Below are 27,225 nucleotides of genomic sequence, written 5' to 3' on the forward strand. Positions count from 1 at the left end.
ATAATAGAGTACCAAGTACTCTAAATTGCTAAACACTTTTTCTGAACACACATGTTGACTTTACTTGTCCTTGTTGGAAATGGCACTGGGACAGCTAAAGAAAAACGCATGGTGGCGTGGCGACTCTGGGTATAGGCAGCGCCAACTCGCTGGGCGTTACCTCCTTAATTTTAGCAAAGTTCTCGCCTGTTGTTTCGTCATCTTTGCTAGCATCTCAGGACGTCCCTGATCTGGCGGACGCCTGTAGTTTTAAGACAGCCTCCGAAGAATGCGCTAGCCTTTGGCGGGGTCATCCCCGGAGGGACGAGTCCCGAAGACGCCGTTGACGCGATTTCTTCAAGAGTAGGAATCGAAGAGGCCTACTGTATGCAGCACATGGAGGCCGGAACTTCTAAGTAACCGTTAACAGTGAAGCCGCACTGGCTCAAATCGTCGACGCATTCCACCTCATTATCATAGGAGAGCGCGTTGTTGAGCCCCTGGGACCCCAAGTCACTCAACTCACCACTCTGTTCCTGCCGTGCCGCGTCCCCAGCGAGGTCTTCGCGGAAGCATTGTCTCTCTACAGGAAAGTGCTGCACATCAGCAGAGGGCTCATGGGGTCGCGCCCAACCGTGACCACTTGGACGCGATGCGTCCGGATGGAAACGAAGACGTCGCCGGTGCCCAACTACCTCGAGGTCGCAGGTCATCGAGTGACTTGTGACTATAAATGGATTCAGCGAGTGTTCCGTTGGTGTGGAGACAGTGGGCACTTCCGCATGAACTGCCGGCGTAAGGCCGGCACCAACATGACCGTGCCACTCACGCATTTTTTTCTGTTAACTCTGGTTATCTACTGCTACGTTGCAAATGCGCATCACCGTAATGGCAGCGCAAGCACTGAGCGACATACATCGGCGACTACACTGTGCAGAGCCGAGGTCCGAGGCAAGGACGACGATTGCGGTGTGTGCCCGGCTACCCATTTTGGACAGTGTCAACTGCCGATCAACGAACCCTGGGCGGATGAAGGCCGTGTCTACCAAGTACAAAAGCAGGACTGGATCAGTACAGCAACGGGGCGTGAGACCGGCGCCAACATGACCGTGCCACTCACGCATTTTCTTCTGCTAACGCAGGTTGGTGACTGTTCAATTGAGGGTTTCATCTTTTATGTATTCATGATGCCGGTCCCGCCCAGTAGTTCAAGCACGGACTTAAAATGCCATGTAGTGTGTTGTTATACTAGACGTCGCTTTGTTTTACTACGCAGATACGCGTTTTATTTCTTGCTTTTGTTTCTGTGTGGTGACGCTGAGTTAAGCCCTGGTGCGACTACGGCAGAGGCACTAAATAAATTTTGGATGGTGAGAAAGACATAAAGGCCAAATTACAGGCTATTTAGACATCGCAAAATCAAAGTAACACAGCTATACAAGAGCTTAAGTCACGAATAGATTCAATAGAAAGCGCAATAGCCCATTTCGCAAACTTAAAAGACGCTGTGACAGAATGCAGAATGAAAACTGAAGATACGCATAGTATCGTAAAGGATTTATCCGCTAAAGTGGATGACTTGAAAAACCGCAGCAGGCGATGTAACTTGATATTTTATGGTGTCGCTGACAGTGAAAGTCGTGAATTGCCCACTTCTTCTGAGAAAAAAGTTCAAGAAATCGTATCCGGTTTAGGATTATCGTCAGTAAAGATTGAGCGGGCACACAGGCTTGGACGGTACCACAATAACAAACCTCGACCGCTTATTGCAATGTTTTCAACGTACAAAGATAAACAGACGATCTTAACCAACGCTAAGAAGCTAAAAGGCTCCAGTATTAGTATTTAAGAAGATTTCTCTGAGGTAGTGCACAGGAAAAGAAAGTTTCTCTGCGAATTCAGCAAAGGAATGTTTCTAACGGTGCTCGCGTACATCTGAAATATGATAAACTGTTTTTAAATGGGCAAATATACGTGTACGATGAAAGTCGCGGCCAGGTTGTGCAAACTACATGACGCATGCGCAGCTCTATAGCAGATGTAGCTTTCCTGGTTGTCAATTGCCGTAGCATCAAAAACAAAGTAGAAGATTTCCATAACCTGCTTTGCATGGTAAAACCAAGCATTGTGCTTGGAACCGAATCATGGCTAGATGCTGACGTAAGAGACGCCGAGGTCTTTCTAAGCTGTTGCAACTGCTTTAGGAACGATAGAAATCGTCATGGTGGTGGGGTCTTTGTACTTGTTGATAGTTCGCTGTCTTGTTCCGCACTTGATCTAAGTGGCGGCACTTGCGAGGATGTATGGTGCAAGATCAGATTGCCAAATGGAAAAACATTATCAGTGTGCTCATTTTATAGGCCTCGTGCAAGTTCTACAACTGTCATGACCGATTTTTCAAAGACACTAGAGACCGTCCATACTGATTATCTTGTTATAGGCGGGGACTTTAATATTCCAGAGCTTTCGTGGAATGATCAGTCTTCCAATGCGGGGGCTACATCTGCAGCAGCAAAGGAAATGTTGGAGATGCTTAACAGCTTTTCCTTAACTCAAATAGTAAAGCAAAGCACGAGACAACATAATATCTTAGACTTATTTTTAACTAATCAGCCAAACTGGGTAAAAACGGTTTTGGTGGTACCTGGCATTAGCGACCATAAAGCTGTTTTGTGTGAAATGAAGCTAACATACGAAAACACTCAGAGATCCACATCAAGAAAGATGTATAATTACAGCCAGGGAACCGCAAACCAGATAGGCCTTGCATTGGAAGCTTTATTTCCAGAATTCGAACACCGTTCCGGTGCTTGCAGCATTCAAGAGTTATGGCTCCTTTTTAAAACAAAAATGCTTGACCTACAAGAAAAGTACGTGCCTTCATGGGGGCAGACTACACGTCGTAGTAAATCGAAGCCATGGTTTAATGGTGAGCTGCGGCGCCTTACCGGTAAATGGAATAGGGTATATACAAAATTTAAGAAAAACCCCACCTCTGAAACTTGCCAGCAACTTGAAACCATCACAAAACTTCTGCAAACAAAAATATGTCATGCGAAAAAATAATTTTTCAACGATCTGTCTTCTCGATTCAAAACAACAAAAAAGTTGTTCTGGAATCTGGTCAAATGTAATAAAAAAGATGCAGGGTGTATTCCTTCGCTTCAGCATGACGGTAAAGAAATGGAAAATAGGTTAGATAAGGCCAGCTGTTTTAACACATTTTTTTCCTCCATATTTTCGTCGTGTTCGTCAAACAGCGTGCTGCCTACACCTACTAATAGATGTATGACAGATATGGATGACTTAGCTGTTGATGAAAACGGCATCCAGTGTATTCTCGAACACTTAAACCCTAGAAAAGGACGAGGACCGGATGGATTGAGAGGCGGTTTTCTCAAAATGTGTGCACCGTTCATCGCACTTTTCCTTAAGGTTATATACTCGAAATCATTGAGAACGGGAAGCCTGCCACGCGACTGGAAGGTGGCATGCGTTGTGCCTGTTTATAAATGAGGTCCTCGTGAACTAGTCGACCATTACAGACTGATATCCCTGACAAGTATAGCCCGCAAAATATTAGAGCACATCTTGTGCAGCAATGTAATGACACACATAACCAATCAAAATCTTCTTAATTTAAGACAGCATGGTTTTAGACGAGGGCTTTCCTTTATAACTCAATCAACAGAATTTGTTCACGAAGTTTGTAGTTCACTGAATGAATGCTCCTGTGTTGATTCGATATTTGTAGACTTTAGAAAAGTGTTCGACCTCGTAGGTCACGGGCGGCTTGTATGTAAGCGACGTTGGTTTATTATCAATGAACAGGTGATAACATGGATTCGGGAATACTTGTTCTTGCGTTCTCAGTACGTAGTGGTAAATGGCGCAAAATCGGGTATGGCTAGCGTAACATCTGGTGCCCCTCAGGGCTCAGTGTTGGGTTCCTTGCTCTTTTTATTATTCATAAATGATCTTCCCGACACCATCGCTTCTTCCATAAGATTGTTTGCTAATGATATAATAATATATAGGGAAATTACAAGCGTCGATGACACCGTTATTTTACAAAATGATTTAGCGAAAATGGAAAACTGGTGCCGTGATTCACATATGCAAATAAACGTGTAGAAAACTGTTCATATGCGTTTCACAAAAAAACGTATAGCATCTACACTTTATAGTCTGTCTGGTTCTTCGTTACAAACTGTTTCAGAGTATAAGTACTTAAGCGTATTCCTTACATCATCCATATGTTGGCACAGGCACGTCGATTACGTTACTTCAAAGACATGTAAGGTGTTGGGATTCTTGCGGCGTAACACAAAGCTGTTTCCTCAGCAGGCCCGCGATCTTCTCAACAAGAGCTACGTCAGACCAATATTAGAGTATGGGTGCACTGTGTGAAATCCTCCCACAAATGCCGATTGCGACAAGCTTGAGCGAGTTCAGAACATGGCGGCAAGATACGTTATCGGCAGCTATGAGAGATACCTTAGCTTTATTGCTACAAAGGAAACATTAAAATGGGAGCTTCTAGAAAAAAGAAAGCAAATTTTGCGCTTGAAGCTTTTTTACAAAATATATCAGGGCCCCATTGGAATAGACCGTAATCAGTATATTGTCACGTGCTTGTCAAAAAGAAAGACAGTGGCAGTTGGGCATGTGCCATGTAGTACAAGAAAGTGGATGAAAAAGAAGAACTCTCTTGCGCGCTCTAATAAAAGAACCGACCTGCTTCTGGTGTCTGAATCTCTGCGGCAAGACCTCTGTTTTGACGTCTTGACACTGGTGGAGGTGCTGGAGCCTACAACCTGATGCAGGACAGTCTTGCTCGGACCCGTTCACCTAGTCCAGAGACTCAGCCCCTCGTCACAACTCCAGTGCACCGATTCAGTCGGCGCCTACTAGGCCTAAGTCCCGAGTCCACACCTGTTCCGCCTCTTTCCAGCATGGCAGCTCCTACGACATCCACGGTTATCCCGCCATCGCAGACCACTCTTCTCTCGCAGGTAACTCTTGAACATCCTCGCGTTCCTGAAGTTTTCCGTGGGGAAGAGTACGAGGATGTCGAGGACTGGCTTGAAAAGTTCGAACGGGTCGCTGTATCCAACCACTGGAGCGAAGAGCACAAACTTGGACATGCATATTTCGCACTAGAAGATAGCGCTCGCACGTGGTATGAGAATCGCGAGGCTACATTCCAATCTTGGGAAGACTTCCGTCGAAAGCTCCTCGCTACATTTTTGAACTCGGACCGACGGGATCGCGCACAGCAAGTGATTGAGGCCCGCGTGCAAAAACCCAATGAAACAGCCGCCATGTACGCAGAGGGTATGATCCGTCTGTTCCGACGAGCTGACCCTGACATGCCCGAGGCGAAGAAGGTGCGTCACCTAATGCAGGGTGTTAAAGAACAAGTGTTTGCGGGGCTCCTACGAAGTCCACCTATCACATTAGATGACTTCATAAGAGAGGCGGCTGTCATCGAGCGCGCACGGCAACAACGACGCCAACACTTTGACCACCTGCAGAATCACACGGCAGTAAGTGCTGCACCTCAGAACACTGCCGTATGCGAAAGTTCCCTGCAACAAATGATTAGGGAAATACCGCGTGAGGAACTTCGGGCCCTCTCCGTTTCCCTTGCTCAACCACCAGTCGCATCTGTTGCCGAAATCGTCCGCCAGGAGTTGAGGCAAGCTATTACACCACCCGCGCCAAGTCCTGAGCCACATCCAGTGAGCTACGCTGATGTGGTCCGTCGCCCTCCACCGACATTTGTGGCGCCGCCCTTTCAGCCACGAGACGCTGCCGTACCTTGGTGGCAACGGGATTCTACGAGACGACCACCAGTTCGCCGAACTGACTTATGGCGCATGGCCGACCGTCGACCTATTTGCTTCCGTTGCGGAGAACCCGGTCACATTGCCCCCTATTGCCGTCATGGCGATTCCGGGTTCGGGAACTTTTCTCGTCCTGCTTCTTTCCGCTCGGAATACCGTCGTGCCCATGATGCCGATCAACTATCGCCTGCTCAAGCAACCCCACCGCGTCGCTGGCGATCTCCATCACCTGCGCGTCACCGTGACTTCCCTCAGAGCTACGCGGACGTCACCAGAGGCCGTTCGCCGAGCCCGCGCCGGGGAAACTAACTGATGCGACCTTGGGGGGCAAGGTTGCCAATCGTCGAGACACTGAAAAGTTCCCCCAATCACCGCAACAAGGTCTGACGACTGCGACGACGAATACGACGACGAATACTAATGCCGATGAAGTTGTACGTGCTGATCTGAGCGTTCTCATTGACGGACATCACGTTACAGCACTGGTCGACACTGGCACCGACTTCTCAATCATGCGACAAGAGCTCGCCGACTGCCTTAGAAAGGTCAAGACACCGTGGACTGGGCCGCACATAAGGAGTGCTGGTGGTCAGCTGATGACTCCCACGGGTAAATGCACCACTAGACTTCGCATCGGGGATTCTAGCTTCGTGGCCACTTTCGTCCTGTTGCCAGACTGCTGTAAAGAGTTAATTTTGGGCATGGATTTTCTTCAAGATCATGGCGGTGTTATCAACATCCCTCAACGTATGGTGACGTTTTGCGCACATCCTTATGCCGACAACAGCAGCGAAGAGCCACGCGGCCGTTTGCGAATAGCCGACGATGTAACACTCCCACCGAGATCCTGCTGCCTTTTGTCGGCGTCCAGTGGGTGTCCTTGCTATAAAGATGTGATAGCGGAGCACATAGTCATTCTTTTGTTCACGCAAGGCATTTCCATCGTGAGGGGCGTCCTGGCGCTTACTGGTGGACAGGCAGAAGTGCTTCTTACGAACTTCAGCAACGAGCGCCGTCAAATCCAGAAGGGTACCGCAATTGCCTACTACGACGATGTAGACCAAGCCGGAGATTGTTTTGCCTTGCAACCAGATGACGCGGCTGTCCTCGCCTCGACAACTTGGTCGGTGGACATCTGCTCTACGCTACCGCCCTCTTATAGCAAGCGCCTGCTTGAACTTATACACCAATTCGAAGACTGTTTTTCGCGTACGTCAAAGCTCCAACAAACACGTATGACCAAGCACCGCATTATTACTGAAGACAACACGCGACCGATTCGGCAGAACCCCTACCGTGTGTCTCCGAAAGAACGCGAGGAGATTCAGAAGCCAGTACAAAAGATGCTCGCGGATGACGTCATACAACCTTCGAAAGCTCCTTGGGCGTCTCCCGGGGTTTTGGTCAAGAAAAAAGACGGCAGCTTGCACTTTTGTATTGATTTTCGCAAGTTGAACCAAGTCACGAAGAAAGACGTCTATCCACTGCCCCACATAGACGATTCACTCGATCGGCTGCGTCATGCGCGCCATTTCTCTTCAATGGACCTCCGAAGCGGCTACTGGCAGATAGAAGTCGAAGAAAGAGATCATGAAAAAACGGCCTTCGTGACGCCCGATGGTCTATACGAATTTAAGGTGCTTCCTTTTGGGTTGTGCTCGGCACCAGCCACTTTTCAGCGTCTCATTGACACCGTACTATCAGGCATGAAGTGGCAAACATGCTTGGTCTATCTGGACGATGTTGTATTCTCAGCAACATTCGAGGAACATCTCAGCCGTTTATTCACCGTTTTCCAAGCCATACGTTCGGCTGGCCTTACTTTAAAACCGGAAAAATGCCATTTTGGTTTTAAAGAACTCAGCTTCCTAGGCCACGTCGTCAGTCACGAGGGTGTTCGACCGGATCCGGCCAAAATAGACGCCGTTGCGCAATTTCCTGCACCACGCGACAAAAAGGCCGTGAGACGCTTCTTAGGGTTGTGCGCCTATTACCGGCGATTTATCGAGGACTTTTCGTCTATTGCGGCGCCATTGACACGACTCACACGTGAGGACGTCCCTTTCTTTTGGGGTGAACAACAGCAATTGGCATTCAATGAACTACGACAATGCCTGCAACCTCCAGTTCTCGCACACTTCGACCAGGCGGCCCCTACAGCACTTCACACTGACGCCAGCAATGTAGGTCTGCGTGCTGTTCTGGTGCAGTGGCACGACGGCTGTGAAAAAGTAATAACCTACGCCAGCAGAACTCTCTCTCGCACGGAGGAGAACTACTCGACCACCGAGAAGGAGTGTCTCGCCGTGGTGCGGGTGGTCATCAAATTTCGTCCATATTTGTACGGCCGCTCCTTCAAGGTTGTTAGCGACCATCACTCTTTGAGCTGGCTCACCAACCTTAAAGATCCATCTGGCCGTTTGGTGCGCTGGAGCCTAAGGCTTCAAGAGTTCGACATGATCATCGTCTCTGTTAGTCCTGAAGATTCATGCTTCTTAACGTTGATTATAAGATATTCACAACAGAGATCGCTCAGCATTTGAGGGCTCTGTTGAACACCCTGGTGGGTCATCATTGGGCTTCATCGATGCCTAGACGAGAAATACACAAGTTGTCCTTCACCGCACGGGATATCGTAGCCTATACACTGTCGTGATCTGCGCATGCTCTCCTTGTGTCTTTGGACCAAGAGAAAACATTTGACCGACTAGAACACACGTATAACTTTAAAGTTCTCACAGTCATTGGTTCTCCTGGTTCTTAATTTGTGGAATTAATTAGAAATACCTACTCTGGTATAAAAAGCACACTAGTCCTTAATGTTTGGGAGAGTGCTTCCTTTTCTATTACGCGTGGGGTGAGTCAGAGATGCCCATAGTGTCCTGTTCTATTTGTCCTCAGCCTTGAGCCATTTTTGTATGCTCTAGAAGCGGATTTTTGTGTTCGGGGTCCTGCGCGTCCGGGCAGCAGTGCCGTGAAAGTCGCAGCTTTTGCTAATGACATAACCCTCTACCTTTGAGATGAATATAGTCTTTTCCATAGCCTGCGTTTATTTTTTCGGTATGGTGACATTTCAGGTGCCGCGCTAAACTTCTCCAAATCCTGGTATTTGTTCATCGGCTGTCCAAACTCCAGACTTAGCTCCACATCTCTTTTTCAGCTGTCTGCGCCTCTTCACATTTTTGGAACTCTATACAACCACTACGGGGTTTGCAACTCCGTTTGGTCAAACACCCTCGACGATGAAAAAAAAAAAGTTGATAACGCCCGGTATGTCGACTTTTTGCTTCTTGAGCGCAGATACCTTGCGCAGGCTATGTTCTGTGGCCGCATTTGGTACCTTATTCACGAGGAGCAGCCGCTTTTATGCATAGTGAGGTCATTACAGTCTGCTTTGTGTTCCTTCTTTTGGTAAGCTGGCACTGAGTTGGTTTCACGTGGGGCTTTAGGACAGCAGCGTTACTATAGTGAGGCTTTGTTGTTCATTCAGTGTCAATACGCTGCCGGCTGCAGGTTCTGCGCTTCTTGTTGAACCTAGTACAAGGAGATTATTCCCCTGCGCGAACACTTATTATTTTCTGGGCACTCACCTGCGGTGTTAAATGTCTAATTTGATCCTTAATGGAGGCCCACAATCAGTAATACTTCCTTCGTTTTATAAAGGCAACAGCTGTCGCGCTTTTTCGTCATATACAGTTGGATTGCCCTGGGGTAGATGTGTTGGACCATCCTACCGTTGACACAACAGCCACTGTTGCTCCCATTAGTTCCTCCCGAACGCCGCACCCGCTCTATTCGTGTGTGTTGGAGCACGCTGACGGCCTTATTTCTGCTTAGCCACCTCCTGGACTTCATGTGGCGGCTGGGATGGGGTGTTCTATCTATCTTTATTTGCCTCGAAAGGTAGAGAATGGTCCAGTCAGTAACATGGCCGAACTTCTTCCTACGGGAAACAAATAAGCATGTTTTGAGACAATGCGTCGTTAGTCCAGTTTTTTGGAGGGCCGTACATGCTGAATTTTGCGGCTTCGGAGTAAATCGATTTGTTTCTTCTGGGCGTTCTCTAGAGGCCGCTTCGCCTACCTTTTCACTGTTGCTAGTGCCTATTGCCTTTGGCGCAATCGCTGTGATGCGGTTGTAGCAGGTCGTCGCCATCGCGCTGTCTTCCCGGTTTTGAAGCGACTGTACCAAGAACTACTATCTGGTTCGTTGGAGGAACTCTTTTTTTTTCCTCGGTGAAGAGGAGTTCGTTCGACATTGGTCCTGCCCTTTTGTGTTCTTCTGCGAGAGACGTGTGAAACTTGTGTTCAGGCCTGTCTGGTTTTGGTAGGTTAGAGTTTGTTTAGTACTCGCACAAATACATTGTAAGTACTCGCACAAATACTTTCTAAATACTATGTAAATACCTAACAAATAGATATTTACGTTTAATTGGTGTGTTCTTCGTTTTACCCTGTAATGTACATATCTAAACATAATTTATTGTAACAATTTTGGGTGTCTGTGTATGTTGTGTTCCATTTACATATGTAAACATACCTTTTTGTCACAATGTTTGATGTGTCTGTGGATGTTGTGCTCCCTCGCGAGATTGTACTTGATGTTCACTGTTCGTGAGAATAAATTTCTCTAAATACAAATGAGGCCCATGGAACGCTTTATGCTCTCCTATAGTAGAGTACTAAGTATTCTAAATTGTTGACCACTTTTTCTAAACACACATCTGCTTACAGCATGCGGACGCTTTTCGCCTGGACAGCTTAGTGCTCGCCCCTAGTAAAGTACATCGTCCTCTGAATCGTCGAACATTTTTTTTCTAAACACATTCAGGTATTCGACCACAGAGTCAAGCCACTGGACACCCATTACTTTCGCGGTGTACTAAGCCATGGCGTAATTTTTGTCGATGCGGCCTCATCAATTGTGAGGCCCACGGAACGGCTTTCAGCTCTGCCATAGTAGAGCACCAAGTACTCAATATCGTGAGCCACTGTTTTTCTAAAAACACATCAAGATGATAATTCAAACCGCGAGAACTTAATGCTCTAACATAGTAAAAGAGAACATCGAGCTCTGAATTGTCGAACATTTTATAACATTGCTTTCTTTAACTCTTGCCCCGCCACGGTGGTCTAGTGGCTAAGGTACTCGGCTGCTGACTCGCAGGTCACGGGATCAAATCCCGGCTGTGGCGGCTGCATTTCCGATGGAGGCGGAAATGTTGTAGGCCCGTGTACTCAGATTTGGGTGCACGTTAAAGAACCCCAGGTGGTAGAAATTTTGGGAGCCCTCCACTACGGCGTCTCTCATAATCAAATAGTGGTTTTGGGACGTTAAACCTCACAAATCAATCAATTTCTTTAACTCTTAACATTTGGATTTGTATACAAAAAAGTTGATGTTTTAGTGCTCATTTGTGAGATCTATATAGCTTACTTTAAGTGCGGAGCATAAAAATCACAGCATATCCATGGAGTGCATGATGATGAGTGGGGTGAAGCATACGGCACACCGTCCGCGCTTCCGTCCGTCCATTCGTTCTTGCTTCTGTCCGTCCGTGCGTCCGTCTGTGCGACCATCTGCCCGTCCGTGCGTCCATACGTGCGTATATTCGTCCGTCCTTGTGTTCGTTCTTGCGTCCGTACGTCCTTTCGTGCGTCTGTTCGTGCCTCCAGCCGTCCGTGCATCCATCCGTCTATGCGTCCATCCCTGCGTTCGTCCATCTGTGCTACCGTCCATCCATGCGCCCGTCCGTGCATCTGTCTGTCTCTCCATCTGTGCGTCCATCCATCCATCCGTTCATCTAGTAAACACTCCAAGTACCGCCACCTCACATCTTTTCATCATATATTCATTCAATACAAGTATCGCCATCCAGCGCAAATTCCAAGCGCTAAACGAGACGTGGCACGGACAGACTAGAGGAGCGGTGCGCGCGCACGTTCTTACGGCTTGCGCTCCGTGTCTAGTTTCCACCTTTCAGCTACGCTAGTTCATGGCCCTCGCTAAACATTGCTAAAACCAAGAAGGTTACTCCCAGCGAGTTAAACGCGGCAACCTTTTCTGCTCAGATAGTACTCAAAGTGTGTCCTTTTGTGACTAGTTTTTCTTTCTTTGGTAAGCATCAAACTCAAGGCAAATTTTATTGGAGATCAAGCCACCGATACACGTGTCTTTAGGTTATTTCAGCAGAAACAGCTATCTTTTTTATTTATGATTAACGCGCGCGGTTTTTCTCCTCAATTCAAAAGAGTGCGCGCGTGCTACTTCTCTAGTGCGACTGTAGGGGTGGCTGATCGAGCTGCACAACCGCTCACTGGCCATTCCGGATTGCGCGTTTGGGATTTAGTCAATGGCGCCTTGGCTCTCGCTTGACTTGACGCTTTGTTGGACTCGAGTTGATGCAATGGAAACAGCAGTGCCTTCAACCTAAAGTACCTCAACCAGTAGGGGGGCACAACTCAACATCAGCGTCCCACCATTCGTTGAAGGTAACGCTTCTCTTTCATTCAATAAATAAGATCTATAAAGACCAAATACCAATTAAGCATTCTCTAAGCATACCCGATTACGCAACATTCACGCGATACCTTCCCGTGCCACTCTGCGACGCACTTACTCGCGTTCCCCCCGTGGGAAGAAGTTGCAGGTTTTTGCTTGTTTTTGTTATTTCGTTTGTTTATGTACAAGTTGCGTGTACTTCCCTTTTTTCAATTAAGTGTTGATAAACATTAATACAGTGAACTTTTGTAAGCAAAAGTTACCTCATGTCAGCTACGTTACTCAATGGTTACCCATTAACAATGAGGTTGCTCGGTTGTGGAGTACCACGTCAGCTCGTAGTTGGTGACAGCCGCACACGATTCTGTCACGGTATGGTGCTCTCGGGTAGCGCGTCTGGTATTCACAATGTCCATGGAGTCAGGGATTTTAAATGTTCATTGACAGTCGTGCCGCCTAGTGGAATTCAGGAGCGTCCTCTGAAGGATGACCAGTAGGCAGACGCTCCCTTGTTTGGCGGTGCTAGCTGGTGTTAACGCGTTAGCAAGAAACGAACACAAACCACTAGTTGCGTGCATCAGTGAATATACCGGACCATCCGTGACGCGATAAATGTGATTCGTTCTTCCGAGAGGTGAAGTTTTTGTGAAAATACGTGACAATTAGCGCTTTTGATTATAGTCCACAGAGTACACATATCAGCTTCGCGAGATTTTCTGCAACCACGTTGGATAATGAAATGTTTTTGTCTAACATTTGCAGTTGAAACTCACCTTGTTTTACGTGAGTATAGCGTTCGTCAGTGCTTTTGTCGTGTATGAATCTCATAACTTTCATTACAAGCAGAAAGTAGCGCAAGCTCACGATTTGCGCTTAAAAACCCTTCGCCTACACTGCACCGCTCGTTGTTTTTTTTTTTTTTTACGTTCGTTCATAGATGGCAGCACACTGAAAGCGATTCCCTTCTTGCCTGGTATCGGAGGGAAATGTTCTCCGAGCCCACAGATAAGCGTGGTGAGTGACACTGTGTCGGGGTCGTGCAATGACGCGTTGTTGATGCGATCGAAGTCGTTCGGTGGAGAGAATTCTTCAAACTTGTTTTAGCAGTGATGATCAAAAAAACCGTCTTGACGTCGAGGATTTTTCCCTGGACGTAGATGGTTGACAACGTGGTGAGAGTTACAGCGGTGATGAACGATCAGCTGCCAGCTCACGAGCAGAGAGTCGCACTTCCCGTCCCATCGTGCGTTAATGTTTTTTTTTTTTTTTTCATGCTCGTAAGTCACTTCGATTGTATTTATTGTATATTATTTTTCAGTGAGCTCAAAATAAAAAAAACGTAGTTTTTCTCGTGCATTGCACGTAGCCCATTTACAGTGGATATTACAAAATGTCGCGAGCTCAACGTACATTCGAGCTCAACCAGCGAATCGAAATAGAACAAAGAAATATGCAGGTACGGCTACAGTCCACGCTAACTTATCCTGCCCTCTACCGGTGCCGTATGAATGACGTTGTTGTCCGACAAATTTTCACAGTTTTGACGTTGCCAAAAGCGTACGCGTGTATTCGTTTCGATATCGTTGTTTTAATCGCGCTGATGGAACCTGCAACATCCGAGTGCAGCGAATTGCGCACTACTGGAGTCTGATCGTGGCTGTGACACAAGCGCTACTTACTGCGAAGTTAAATGCTTGTGTTTCGTTGAAGAAGCAGCTGCATGATGCTTACAGTGCGAGTAATCACGACGGCGTAATATGTTTGCAAACCATCGCTACGTTAAAAATTCCGTCCCATGCAGCCGCGACGGCGCGCTTCTCGCTGGTGGCCTACTACTACGAAATGCGGCAAATCCACCCGACAGGCTCAGCACTAATGATCTCGCAGCGCCGTTCAGTCATACGTGAGTACTAGTTCACGCAGTTTTCCGTAGCACGCACAGGATCACGCAAAGCATCGTTGATACGCGGTCGATCAGGTGACACCACCACTCCTTGCAATGCGGCAATAATTGAGGCAGAGAACATTCAGCAGTTCTTATAGTTTGGAAAAGTACTTTGGTCCGATATACATTCATTTGATGATCAAGAGTTCATATGGTGAAAGCGGCACGGGGAGTACGTCCGTACGGCTTATCTCATGCGAGTTTACGAGTTCATCATCCGCAGCCATCTTGGTAGAGTTACTGTATATCTTGGATTGCACGGTGCGCCACGTATAGGCTGTGGGCATTGCGAATAGCCTTCCGTGTGCATGCGGGATGCTACCCGACGCACCGGTCTCGAAGCCATCTTTGCAGCTGCTGTATCAGTTGTCGAGTCATCATGGAGGATGGTGGCGAGCTTTGGGCTGACCGGTGCCTAAGAGTCGCTACAAGTGCCTCAGTATGTCGATGGCGCCTACCGCTGTTTACACACACGAAATAGCCTTATACCAATTTCTTGTTGAACGAGGAATCGCAAGTAGCTGTAATTTTGTAGAGAAATTTCGTGCGGTATGAACTTGGGCCAGCTTGACACCCTACACTCGTCTGGCTCAATTTCACACTTATCTCTAATCTGTGTGTATACTTTAAGAAGAAACGATGGATAGATAGAAAGGGAGAATGCAGGGAGGTTAACCAGAAATGCTTCTGGTTAAGTTTTGTCTTACGCTTGGGGATATAGGAAAAAGGGAATAGTAAGATGAAAAAAAAGGAGAGGACGGAACAGCAGAAAAATAAATGAGCTCACTAAATCGTGCGCAACAGCACCGCAAGTCAGAGGCATTCGCACAAGCCCGTCGTTTTTGAAAATCCCATGAGCGATTTCAATGCCATGCAGACTGCCGAGAGGATTCGGCAAAATTTAATTTGCATCAAATGGCTGCGCCCGTAACGCGTTGATACATTAGGGAACCGTTAAGCTTCGCCTTTGGGAGTTAACGCAATAGCAATACTCTGTTCTCACAGAGTACTTAAAACGCTTATTGTGTGAAATGTTTTCGGACACGCTGTGCACCCGCTTCCTATGGGTGCAGTAGAGTGTGTGCCTTTTTTAGCGGGTGACTGGCTTTAAACTATAAATTTTTTTTACAATAATCTCGTTATCTGACGCCTGATGGCATTGTACGCTTGTAATACGCGTTATTAGGGTAATTATTTATTTTGTATTGTGAAGCATCTATATGGGACGCGTTTATTTGTAAATCATAAAGGGTGCTTTCACTTCATTTCCAATCAGAAGAAGTCATTTTATCAGCATTCACAGGCAGAGGCGTGGCTGTCAGGTGAAACACACGCTTGCCACGCAACCAACGTGGTTTCGTTTCCCTCTCAAACGCAGAATTTTTTTCATCTTTTTTATTTGTATCTTTCTCGATTTTTCAGTCACGCAAAAATGCTCAGATTTTCGGTCACGCACAGATGATAATTTTTCGCTCACAACTAGCGACGCCGACACCGACGCCAACACCTGAATTTTTGTGAAAAGAGATCTTTACCTCTATCACGATAATATAAATTTTACGCCTACATTTAAGGGTTATCATTCATATTAAACTTGTGTAAGGCGTACTGGTGGATTAGTTGGTTATTCAGTACGGTAAATATGTACAGCAGCTTTATTCAAAACATTGAAGCCAACCATAGAATAATCACAAGTACTTCTTTTGTTTGTTTTTGTGTTTATTTGTTTTTTCCTTTTTTTCGTTTATTGTCAATCTCAGAACGTTCTCGCGGAACTGTGTCCTCGGGGTTCGGAAGCGGGAGCGGATACAGGACTTTTCAGAAGGGACGCGGGTAGGAAGAACAAGGGCTATTTGGGCTGGTTCGTTAACACGCATATTATAGAGGTTTCCAGCGGAAGCATGGAAGGGCTGATGGAAAGGCGCAACAGTGAGCATGAAACGAAAGGCAAAAAGGGATGACCCGCACGAGCACTTACTACCAACTGATTGATTGTTCGTGACACACACACACACACACACACACACACACACACACACACACACACACACACACACACACACACACACACACACACACACACACACACACACACACACATACATACATACATACATACATACATACATACATACATATATATATATATATATATATATACATATATATATATATTAAAATAGAGGTGTTGTACGTCGAGAAAGGTTCAGACGTAGCTTGGCAAAATGTCCTTTATCAGTCAGGTCTGGCTAATGGCGAGCGGCGTGCGCGAGCTACTACTGCAGCCACCGATCATCATCGTCTTCTTCGTTGCCAGCAGAGCGTCCGTTACTCAGATTCATTAATTCATTACAATTACTCCCCGCGAAATAAGGAGCCATCCTGGCGACCTATGGACAAGTAAACACGGGAGGGTCGTAGCAGGGCTTAAGTCTCGAGACGTGGACAATTTCCTGGCCACGACGACGTTGGTCAGAAGATGGTTCCAGTGGCTCGATGAGGTAATTCACCGGTGACGTTTTTTGTAGCACACGATATGGGCCGTGATACTTGGGGACCAACTTGGTAGAAAGGCCAGGTGTAGCAGAGGGAACATGCAGCCAGACGAGTGAACCTGGATCGTAGGAAGTGGTGTTATTTGATGCGTCATGGTGGTGCTTTTGGCGTCCTTGGTCTTGGGTTGTGAATGCTCTTGCCAGTTGGCGGCATTCCTCAGCGTATGTAGCGGCTTGAGACAAAGTCGTGGACTCTGAGGAGTCAGGTTTGTACGAAAGAATGGTGTCCATAGTGCAAGAAGGTTCGTGTCCGTAAAGGAGGAAAAAAGGAGAGAACCCAGTAGTGCTTTGAATGGCGGTATTATAAGCGAACGTGATAAACGGGAGCACTCGGTCCCAATTGGAGTGGTCTGACGAGATATACATAGACAGCATGTCACCAAGGGTGCGGTTGAAGCGCTCTGTCATTCCATTGGTCTGGGGATGATAGGCGCTTGTAGTGCGGTGAACGACGTGGCACTCACGCAGCAATGCTGTCATGACGTCTGACAAGAATTCTTGACCACGATCGCTCAGTAACTCCCGAAGTGCTCCATGACGTAATACGATGTGTGAAGAACGAAAGTCGCAACGTCTTTTGCTGTAGACGAGGGAAGGGATGAAGTTTCGGCATTCCGCGTGAGATGGTCGACGGCAACTATGATCCAGCGGTTACCGTCAGCAGTGTTGGGAAGGGGACCATAGATATCGATGCCGACGCGGTCGAATGGTCGGGATAGGCATGGTAAGGGTAGCAAGGTACCGCTGGCGTGACAAGGGGGAGTTTTTCGTCTCTGGCACGTCGAGCAGGCCCGAACGTATTGTCGTATAAAACGGTACATGCCACGCCAGTAATATCGGAGACGTATGCGAGAATAAGTCTTCAGGAAACCTGCGTGGCCACATTGGGGGTCGTCATGAAACGTGGAACAAATTTCGGATCGCAGATGACGTGGAATCACGAGTAGCCACTGACGTCCACCGGGTGCGTAGTTGCGTCGGTACAGCACGTCGTCGCGAGTGGCGAAGTGCTCCACTTGCCGACGCAACGTGCGAGAAGGGGGGGAAGCCGTCCGCCCAGCCAGGATGTCTAAAATCGAAGCAACGCAAGGGTCCTTGCGTTGCTCAGATGGCATGTCGGCGATGGTGACGGCAGTGGCATCACAGGTTATACTTTCGCAGCAGTCCGGGTCAGGGGGTAGAGGCGAACGGGATAGGGCGTCTGCGTCCGAATATTTCCGGCCGGAGCGATAGACCACGCGAATATTATATTCTTGGAGGCGTAATGCCCATCGGGCGAGGTGACCGTTTCGATCCTTCAATGACGACAACCAGCAGAGGGCGTGGTGGTCAGTCACGACGTCAAAAGGGCGCCCGTACACGTAAAGTCGAAATTTTTCTATCGCCCAAATAATGGCGAGGCATACCTTTTCAGTGACAGAATAGTTGCTTTCGGCTTTGCTAAGAGTTCGGCTTGCGTAGGCAACCACGTACTCTTGGAAGCCGTCTTTCTTCTGTGCAAGAATAGCGCCTAGCCCGACACCACTAGCGTCGGTGTGGATCTCTGTGGGTGCCAATGGGTCGTAGTGTCGCAGAATAGGCGGCGACGTGAGGAGGCGGCGCAGTTCATTGAAAGAGTCGTCACAGGTGGCAGACCAGGCTGAAAGGTCTCTGGAGCCGGCGAGGAGCTTGGTCAAAGGAGCGATGATCGTCGCGAAATTGCGGACGAAGCGCCGGAAGTAAGAGCAAAGGCCTATGAAGCTTCGGAGCTCTTTCATGGTGGTCGGTTTGGGAAACGCTGAAACGGCTGTAAGTTTGGCAGGGTCAGGAAGAATGCCGTCTTTTGAAACCACGTGGCCAAGGATCGTAAGCTTTCGAGCGGCGAAATTGCACTTCTTCAGATTCAGTTGCAGCCCCGCGGCAGAAATACACGCGAGGACTTTCTCGAGGCGGGTTAAATGGGTTGCAAAATCAGTTGAAAAGACGACAATATCATCTAAATAACAAAGGCAAACGTTCCATTTGAGGCCTCGAAGGATAGAGTCCATCATCCGCTCGAAAGTAGCTGGCGCGTTGCAGAGGCCGAAGGGCATCACTGTGAATTCGTAAAGCCCGTCGGGCGTGATGAAAGCAGTTTTTTCACGATCGGCCTCTGCCATGGGTACCTGCCAGTATCCAGAGCGGAGATCTAAAGAAGAGAAAAATTCGGCTCCCTGTAGGCAGTCCAAGGCATCGTCAATGCGTGGCAGCGGATAGACATCCTTGCGCGTGATTCGGTTGAGACGCCGGTAGTCCACGCAAAACCTGATGGATCCGTCCTTCTTCTTCACCAACACAACTGGAGAGGCCCAGGGACTGCTTGACGGTTCGATTATGCCACGTGTCAGCATGTCGTCAACCTGTTCATTGATGGCACGTCGTTCGGTAGTTGACACACGATATGGACGCTGCCGTAATGGCGTCTCTTGACCGGTATCTATACGGTGTACAACAGATGACGCTCGACCTAAGGAAGGCTGATTGTGGTCAAACGAGGCTCGAAAACGCTGTAGGAGCTTGATCAGCTGCTTCTGCTGCCCAGGCGTGAGGTTACAATCGATGGACTTGCGGAATACATCCATAGGTTCATTAGCGTCAGTTGCGGGTGTAATGGCACAAGTCGGTAGAAATGGCTTGTCTGGATAGATCGGGTCTTCGAAAATACAATTTAAGGTCTCGAGGCTTCCCAGACACTCACCGCGTAGCAGGATGTACGGGCAAGCAGAAACGTTGCACGCATAAAGTACCGCCGAACCATTGGAAAAGTTGATGACGGCAAACGGGAGGACGATGGTTCGGTGTTGCACACTAGCTATAGTTGGTTGGAACAGGAGCGTTGAGTTAGTGGCAGCAGGGGAAAACACAGGCACTAGGACGGCGGACAACGGCGCGATGCGGACGTCAGCTGCGGCAAACACTTTCGAGGGACTGTGGTGGTCGATATCAAGGCACGAATTTGTCAACGTGAGTTCAGCACGAGCGCAGTCGACGAGGGCCTGATGGGTAGAAAGGAAATCCCATCCTAGTATCACGTCGTAAGATGAACGTGGCAGAACAACAAAGTTGACGGCATACCAAACATCTTGAATAAGAACGCGTGCTGTGCATTGAGCTGTCGGCGCGATGAAATGGGAGGTGGCTGTACGCAGAGCAAGATTCGTGAGCGGCGTTGTAACTTTTCTCAAATCGCGACACAGTTTTTCACTAATTACAGAAACAACGGCGCCTGTGTCGACAAGTGCACGTACAGCAACACCTTCTACTAGCACATCGATTTCGTTGGACGGACAAAGAGGAGGTCTTAGAAAGTTCGACGACGACGCAGTTCTTGCCTCCGGAACTGCGGCTGTCAGTTTTCCTCTCGAGAAGGGCTCGTGCGCCGAAGCATCGGGGAGACAGATCGGCGACGGGGTGGTAATGACCGGCGAGAATCGACGGGGCGTCGTGGGGACAATGAGTCGGTGATAGGAGAAGATGGTCGCTGGGGATTCTGGGCAGCCTGGTAATTTGCAGAATTCCCATGGTCTGGAGGCTGGAAGTTGCGACGGCGACAGTAGCGTGCTATATGTCCCACGAAACCGCATGCGAAACAGATGGGTCGATTATCCAAGGTGCGCCATGGGTTAACGACAGAAGGTGCAGGGGGCGAAACGGGATGGGGTGCCGTGTATGTAGGCAGCGTCGTAGGGTAGGAGGACCCGGTGCCCCGGTATGCGCCAGAGACAGGTGGGGCTGGGGGTCTAGCAACGACGGCAGCATAGGTCAGCGGCGTAGGGACAGGTGGCGATGGAGGCAGTGCTTGCGTGACCTGTGTCTCAATGACCTGGCGTAGACGTGGGTCTAACGAGGTCACTGGTGCGGATGCTTCGGCCACAAGAGAAAGCTGACGCGCAACTTCCTCACGAATGAATTGTTTGATTTGGGGGAGTAAGACGGTGTGATCAGCAGTGACGTCGTGTACGAGGACGGAAACTTCAGCCGTATCTTCTGCGGCCCTGCGCGTCGAGACACGCTGCTTACGCAACTCGTCGTACTCCTGACAGAGGTGGACAACATCGGTGACGGTCTGTGGATTCCTAGCGACGAGCATCTGGAAGGTGTCGTCGTCAACTCCTTTGATGATGTGCTTGATTTTGTCGCGTTCGGTTAGAGATTCATCGACGCGCTTGCAAAGGGACAAGACATCTTCAATGTAACTCGTAAAGGTCTCGTCCCTGCGCTGGACTCGACTACGGAGACGCTGTTCCGCGCGAAGCCGGCGCACGGCGGGACGGCCGAAGACCGCGGAGATGGTGGTCTTGAAGGCGGACCAGTTGGTAATTTCGCCTTGGTGGTCTTGAACCAGAGGCTGGCCACATCAGCAAGGTAAAAGCGCACGTTTGTGAGCTGGTCGCCGGCGTTCCACTTGTTGGAAGCGCTTACGATTTCGTACTCGACGAGCCAGTCCTCGACGTCTAGTTCATCGTTGCCGCGAAAAATTGGTGGGTCGTGTTGCCGAGGCGCGCCAGTACAGTAGACTGTCGTTGGTGAGGCAGCTTGAGAAGGGCCAGGAGCAGTCATGGTGAACGGTGAGGGTAGCGTCCGATTGCGAAGTTCCAGGTTGATGGGAACCCCGGCTCCTCCACCACTTAAAATAGAGGTGTTGTACGTCGAGAAAGGTTCAGACGTAGCTTGGCAAAATGTCCTTTATCAGGCAGGTCTGGTTAATGGCGAGCGGCGTGCGCGAGCTACTACTGCAGCCACCGATCATCATCGTCTTCTTCGTTGCCAGCAGAGCGTCCGTTACTCAGATTCATTAATTCATTACAATATATATATATATATATATATATATATATATATATATATATATATATATATATATATATATATATATATATATATATATATATATATATATAAGGGAAAAAAGGGTATATCTAAGGGCTCATTTTTCCGTTTCGACACAATATTAATGAGATCTAACAGACAGTAATGCCAAGGAATGTACAGGGGAAGTTATTAGAACCAATGGAATGTAAATAAGAAGAAAGAAAAGTGGGTGAAAAAATAATCAGCCGTGAGCAAGAACCTGCTCGCAGCTGGTTATTTTTTCACACTTGTACATTCCTTGGCATTACTGTCTGTTAGATCTCATCAATATATATATATATATATATATATATATATATATATATATATATATATATATATATATATATATATAGAGAGAGAGAGAGAGAGAGAGAGGTATGGGATATGGCACAACGGGAGCGTTGTCAACAAGGATAAATATATTTATTTCCAACAGTTTCGGGAGGGGTCCTCCCTTCATCAAGAGATGAGTTATACTGACATGAACTTCCAAACTTGGTTGCTGCCGCGTCTTTCTCGCCTTGAAAGATGTTTGCGAGAGTGAGAGGGAACTAAAAAAAGGAAAGAAAGAAAAAAAGAAAAAAGGGGAGAAGAAAAAAGACGTAAAGAAAAAAAGAAAAAAAGAAAAGAAAAGAAAAAAGAGGAAGAACCACTGTCAACGCTGAGAACGAAACCAACTCTCCGTGTACGTCCACATCCGGTTCTTATCACGTGCTGTTAAGTTCTCGACGTGTGTCGGGCCACCCAAGATTGTCGCCGCGGTGGCGGAAGGGGTCCATGACGGCGTGAGTAAAGAAAGGGTTTCCACTTAATGGGTCGGTGGGCTCTTTACCTTTAATCTTCGTCCGTTTCCCTTCAATGGTCATCAAGTGGTAGGCGCACATAAACACTTTGTATGTGCATGTGAAAAAAAGAAAAAAGAGAAAAAAGAATAAAAACAAAAAAAAACAAGAAAAGACAGTGTACACGTACGAGTCAGTCCTTACTCTCGAATATGACGCTGACACTCCCGTGCCACCTGATAGCCAAGAGCAGCCGAAAACTTGTGAGAAAAATGTCCTCAATCTGTCAAACCCAACACTCACACCCGCTCCGCTTCAACTTTTGTCGAGAGGCTTAACCTTTTGTCCATTATCCGGTAGATTCATTGAATTTGAACTGTACCAAGACCTCGATAACGTCGCGCATAATCTCCGTCTCCGTGAATACTTTCATGATCGCAAGGACTGTACGGACGAGAATAGATTGATTGGTGGTGACAAATCATGGTGTCCAGGTGAGCAGAGGGACAAACACCTCGATATGTATATATCAGCAGTTCAAAAATATATCATCAAAGCGTATGAAAAAATCGGCCATTTCGATACAACATATCAGAATCAGAACGAAGGGCACTCGGTGAACCATGAAAAAACACTGGAATTACCATCAAACCAGCTGATAAAGGGGGCTGCATAGTAATTCTAAACACGTCGGACTACTTAAAGGAAGGGGAACGACAACTATCAGACACAAAATTCTACAAAGAACTTCCAACGGACCCGACTCCCGAATTTGAAAGGGAGATAAAAGTAACCCTAAACAATCTCCGCCGGGACGAGAAAATTACCGGCAAAATGTTAAAAGCAATGTTACCGGCCTATTCTCTTCCCGGTTGATTCTATTTGCTCCCCAAAATACACAAGGCAGGCAATCCGGGACATCCGATAGTATACAGTAACAGCACATCAACAGAAAATATATCAGAATTCTTCAATTCCTTAATAAAAAACATCCCCCCAAATTTTCCCTATTACCTAAAAGACACAAACCACTTCATCTGCGAAACTTCAAGTCTCGACGTCCCAGGCGGCAGTTTTCTCGTGACCATGGACGTCTGCTCACTGTACACCAACATACCCCACCATGACGGAATAGCGGCTATGGTTTCTGAATATGTAAAATCTGACTCATCAACTAGTATAAGTGGTGAGGTACTGTTTACATTTCTTAAACTTGTACTAAATTATAACCATCTTGAGTTCAATGGCAAGCATTTCCTTCAGGTCAGTGGCACTGCAATGGGCACGAAAATGGCCCCAAACTTCGGGAGCACCTTTATGGCTTCACTTGAAATCCCATTCATTGAGGGACGCACCTTGAAACGTTTCTACTACAGAAGATACTTAGACGATATTTTTATGATATGGAACCATGATGAGGAGAGTCTTTTCCGCTTCATAGAGGATTTTAACAAGTGCCACCCGTCAATTAAATTCACGCACAAAATTTCCAAATCTAGCAATAACTTTTTGGACGTCACTGTCATGGTCAAAAATGACCACTTGTCAACAAACCTTTACAAAAAGCCTACAGGCCGTCAAATGTACCTACATTTCAACAGCAGCCACCCAAAGCATTGCAAAACAGGCATTCCATATTCTCAGGCCTACCGGTACCGAAGAATATGCACCGATATGCGGGAATTGGGCAGACACGCGGAACACCTAAAGCATTCCTTATTGAAACAAAATCATTCGGAAGACATTACTGACGATGCCATACTACGTTCTCGCAACGTGAACAGGAATGATATAATTAAGGGACCAAACAGAGTATCTAAAACGACTTCCCAAACAAACCTTGTACTAACTTACTCCTCGTCAGCGCCACGAATCAACAACATACTTTTCCGCCATTTCAACATAATCAGGCAAAGCAAACGACTAACTTCTATTTTCGCGAAGCCACCTCACGTGGTGTACCGCGGGGATATAAATCTGAAGTAAATTCTTGTCAGAGCAAAAACAAACACCCCCAAAATTCAATCAGGGTGCCATCTCTGCGGAAAAGCTCGATGCAAGGTATGCCCACAGATGGTCACAACACGTGAATCCAAAGCGAACTTCTCGGATTTCAAATTCTGCATAACTGAAAGCCTTAATTGTGAGTGCAGTAACGTAATATACATGCTACATTGCAACATCTGCGGACAAGAATATATCGGCCAAACAGACACGCCATTTCGGCTGCGGTTCGATAATCACCGGTACCACGCCACTTCACTGCCGAAGCTACCTTTATCTAGACATCTGCGCCTGCCAAACCACAGTTTTGAAAATATCAGCGTAACTCTTTTGCAGTACGGTTTCTCAAACAGGTGCGAGCGCGCACAGCGTGAGGCATATTTTATTATCAAATTTCGAACATTAGTAGCCGGCACCAACGAGGACCCCAGAAAGCTCTCCTGCCTCCGACAAGTAAGCCAGGAGGAAATTGGTGACAAAGATTGATAGCTGGGGACCATGCTTGTCTTTTCGGACTGACTCGTACGTGTACACTGTCTTTTCTTGTTTTCTTTCTTCTCCTTTTTCCCTTTCTTCTCTTTTTCACATGCACATACAAAGTGTTTATGTTCGCCTAACACTTGATGACCATTGAAGGGAAACGGACGAAGATTAAAGGTAAAGAGCCGACTGACCCATTAAGGGGAAACCCTTTCTTTACGCACGCCATCACGGACCCCTCCCGCCACCGCGGCGACAATCTTGGGTGGCCCGACAAACGTCGAGAACTGAACAGCACGTGATAAGAACCGGATGTGGACGTACACGGACAGTTGGTTTCGTTCTCAGCGTTGACAGTGGTTCTTCCTTTTTTTTACTTTTTTCTTTTCTTTCTTTTCCTTTTTTTCTTTTTTTCTTTTCGTCTTTTTTCTTCCCCCTTTTTTCCTTTTTTTTCTTTCTTTCCTTTTTTTAGTTCCCTCTCACTCTCGCAAACATCTTTCAAGGCGAGAGTGACGCGGCAGCAACGAAGTTTGGAAGTTCATGTCAGTATAACTGATCCCCTGATGAAGGGAGGATCCCTCCCGAAACTGTTGGGAAATAAATATAAATATATTTATCCTTGTTGACAACGCTCCCGTTGTGCCATATCCCATACCTTCACGAAGACTAACTGGCCCATTGAATTATTACTCCCACTATATATATACATACATACATATATATATATATATATAAATATATATATATATATATATATATATATATATATATATATATATATATATATATATATATATATATATATATATATATATATATATATATATATATACGTAGCACATTTTGTCGGCCCTGTCGTGGTGGTCTAGTGGCTAAGGTACTCGGCTGCTGACCCCCCACAGGTCGGGGGTTCGGATCCCGGCTGCGGCGGCTGCATTTCCGATGGAGGCGGAAATGTTGTGGGCCCGAGCACTCAGATTTGGGTGCACGTTAAAGAACCCCAGGTGGTAGAAATTTCCGGAGCCCTCTACCACGACGTCTCTCATAATCATATAGTGGTTTTGGGACGTTAAACCCCTCATATCAATCAGTCAAGAACATTTGATCAAGCACTAGCAGACGTCACTAACGTGATACATGATAAAACAAAGGTGCAATAATAACCATTACCATACTAACGCTGATCGAAGAGCGTCGATTCTTTTTCATTCAAAGCCACCGAGGGTTGACTCACGCATTACGTCAGGTTTCCTAATATATCTGAGACATTTCCCGTGATAGTTCATCTTTATGCCATTACAACACACTCCCGACCTGAAGAGTCAAGGCTGACAGCTGAAACATTTGATGGGGTAGGGATGTTCAACCAATAGAAAGGATGAAAGTCATATCTAATGGGATTACCTGTAACAAGTAATATAGTAATAATATCTGGCGTTTTCAGTCCCAAAAACAACTGACATGATTATGAGAGACGCTTTAGTGGTGGGCTCCACAACGGCTACACTACTAATGATGATCATCTGATGTTCGTCAACCTGCGCTGACATTGCACAGCGCCCGGACCTCAACCATTTCGTTGGTGGCGAAATGCGACCACCGCAGCTGGGATTGAACCCGCAACCTTCGGGTCAGCAGCAAGGCACCGAAGCCACTGATTCACTATTTCGGACAAAGTACCTGTAACAGGAGCTCTTCTTTTAGATATACGTTCATACATTGAAAGGAGAGGGGTCAGGACATCCGCAAAGCCCTCTGTATATGACATCGCGTAGACGTGCTCTTGTGAAGCCACATTATTAAGCATCATGCGAATGATTATTGCTTGCACGCACCACTGTCATCGTAGTAGCCGTCGTCATCGTCCGAGCTGACGTCATCTCCGATGATGTTGGGCACTGCAGGTTGCAGCCGCCAGGGGTCCGAAAGCATGGCATTCACGGCGCAGTGCCGGCGCGGCACCCCGGCCGACAAGCATCACTGCGCACAGCGATCGAAGGTGAGCGTTAATGGTTCGCCGGTGAAGCAGCGTCGACCAACTTAACTGGGTGGACTGGTATGGCTCGGCCCCAGCAAAAGTGGCCTTTTTTCTCTAACCCAACTATATAGCTTCGAATCGTCGTCAAATGACACAACTTTCAATAAGAAAAACAATTTTCAAAATAGGTCTACACTGAGAAGGTGACGGTAGTGAAAACAGCCCATGCATTCGACATTTCATGTGAAACAAATATTCAAGTGCTTTAACGTAAGAACCC

General features: G+C 47.2%; 1 protein-coding gene across 1 annotated transcript in view; it reads right to left on the reverse strand.

The window, feature by feature from the left end:
- The window catches only part of LOC142817364 (uncharacterized), a 43,704-nt gene extending 16,761 nt beyond the window's left edge, over positions 1 to 26,943 (reverse strand). The window contains exon 1 of the mRNA XM_075894391.1: positions 26,803 to 26,943. Within this exon, the coding sequence (XP_075750506.1) occupies positions 26,803 to 26,899 (97 nt within the window). The 5' untranslated portion in view covers positions 26,900 to 26,943. The remainder of the gene's footprint in view (positions 1 to 26,802) is intronic.
- Positions 26,944 to 27,225: the final 282 nt, after the last annotated feature.

This window comes from Rhipicephalus microplus, chromosome 5, assembly GCF_043290135.1.
Source record: "Rhipicephalus microplus isolate Deutch F79 chromosome 5, USDA_Rmic, whole genome shotgun sequence".
Taxonomy (NCBI): Eukaryota; Metazoa; Arthropoda; class Arachnida; order Ixodida; family Ixodidae; genus Rhipicephalus; species Rhipicephalus microplus.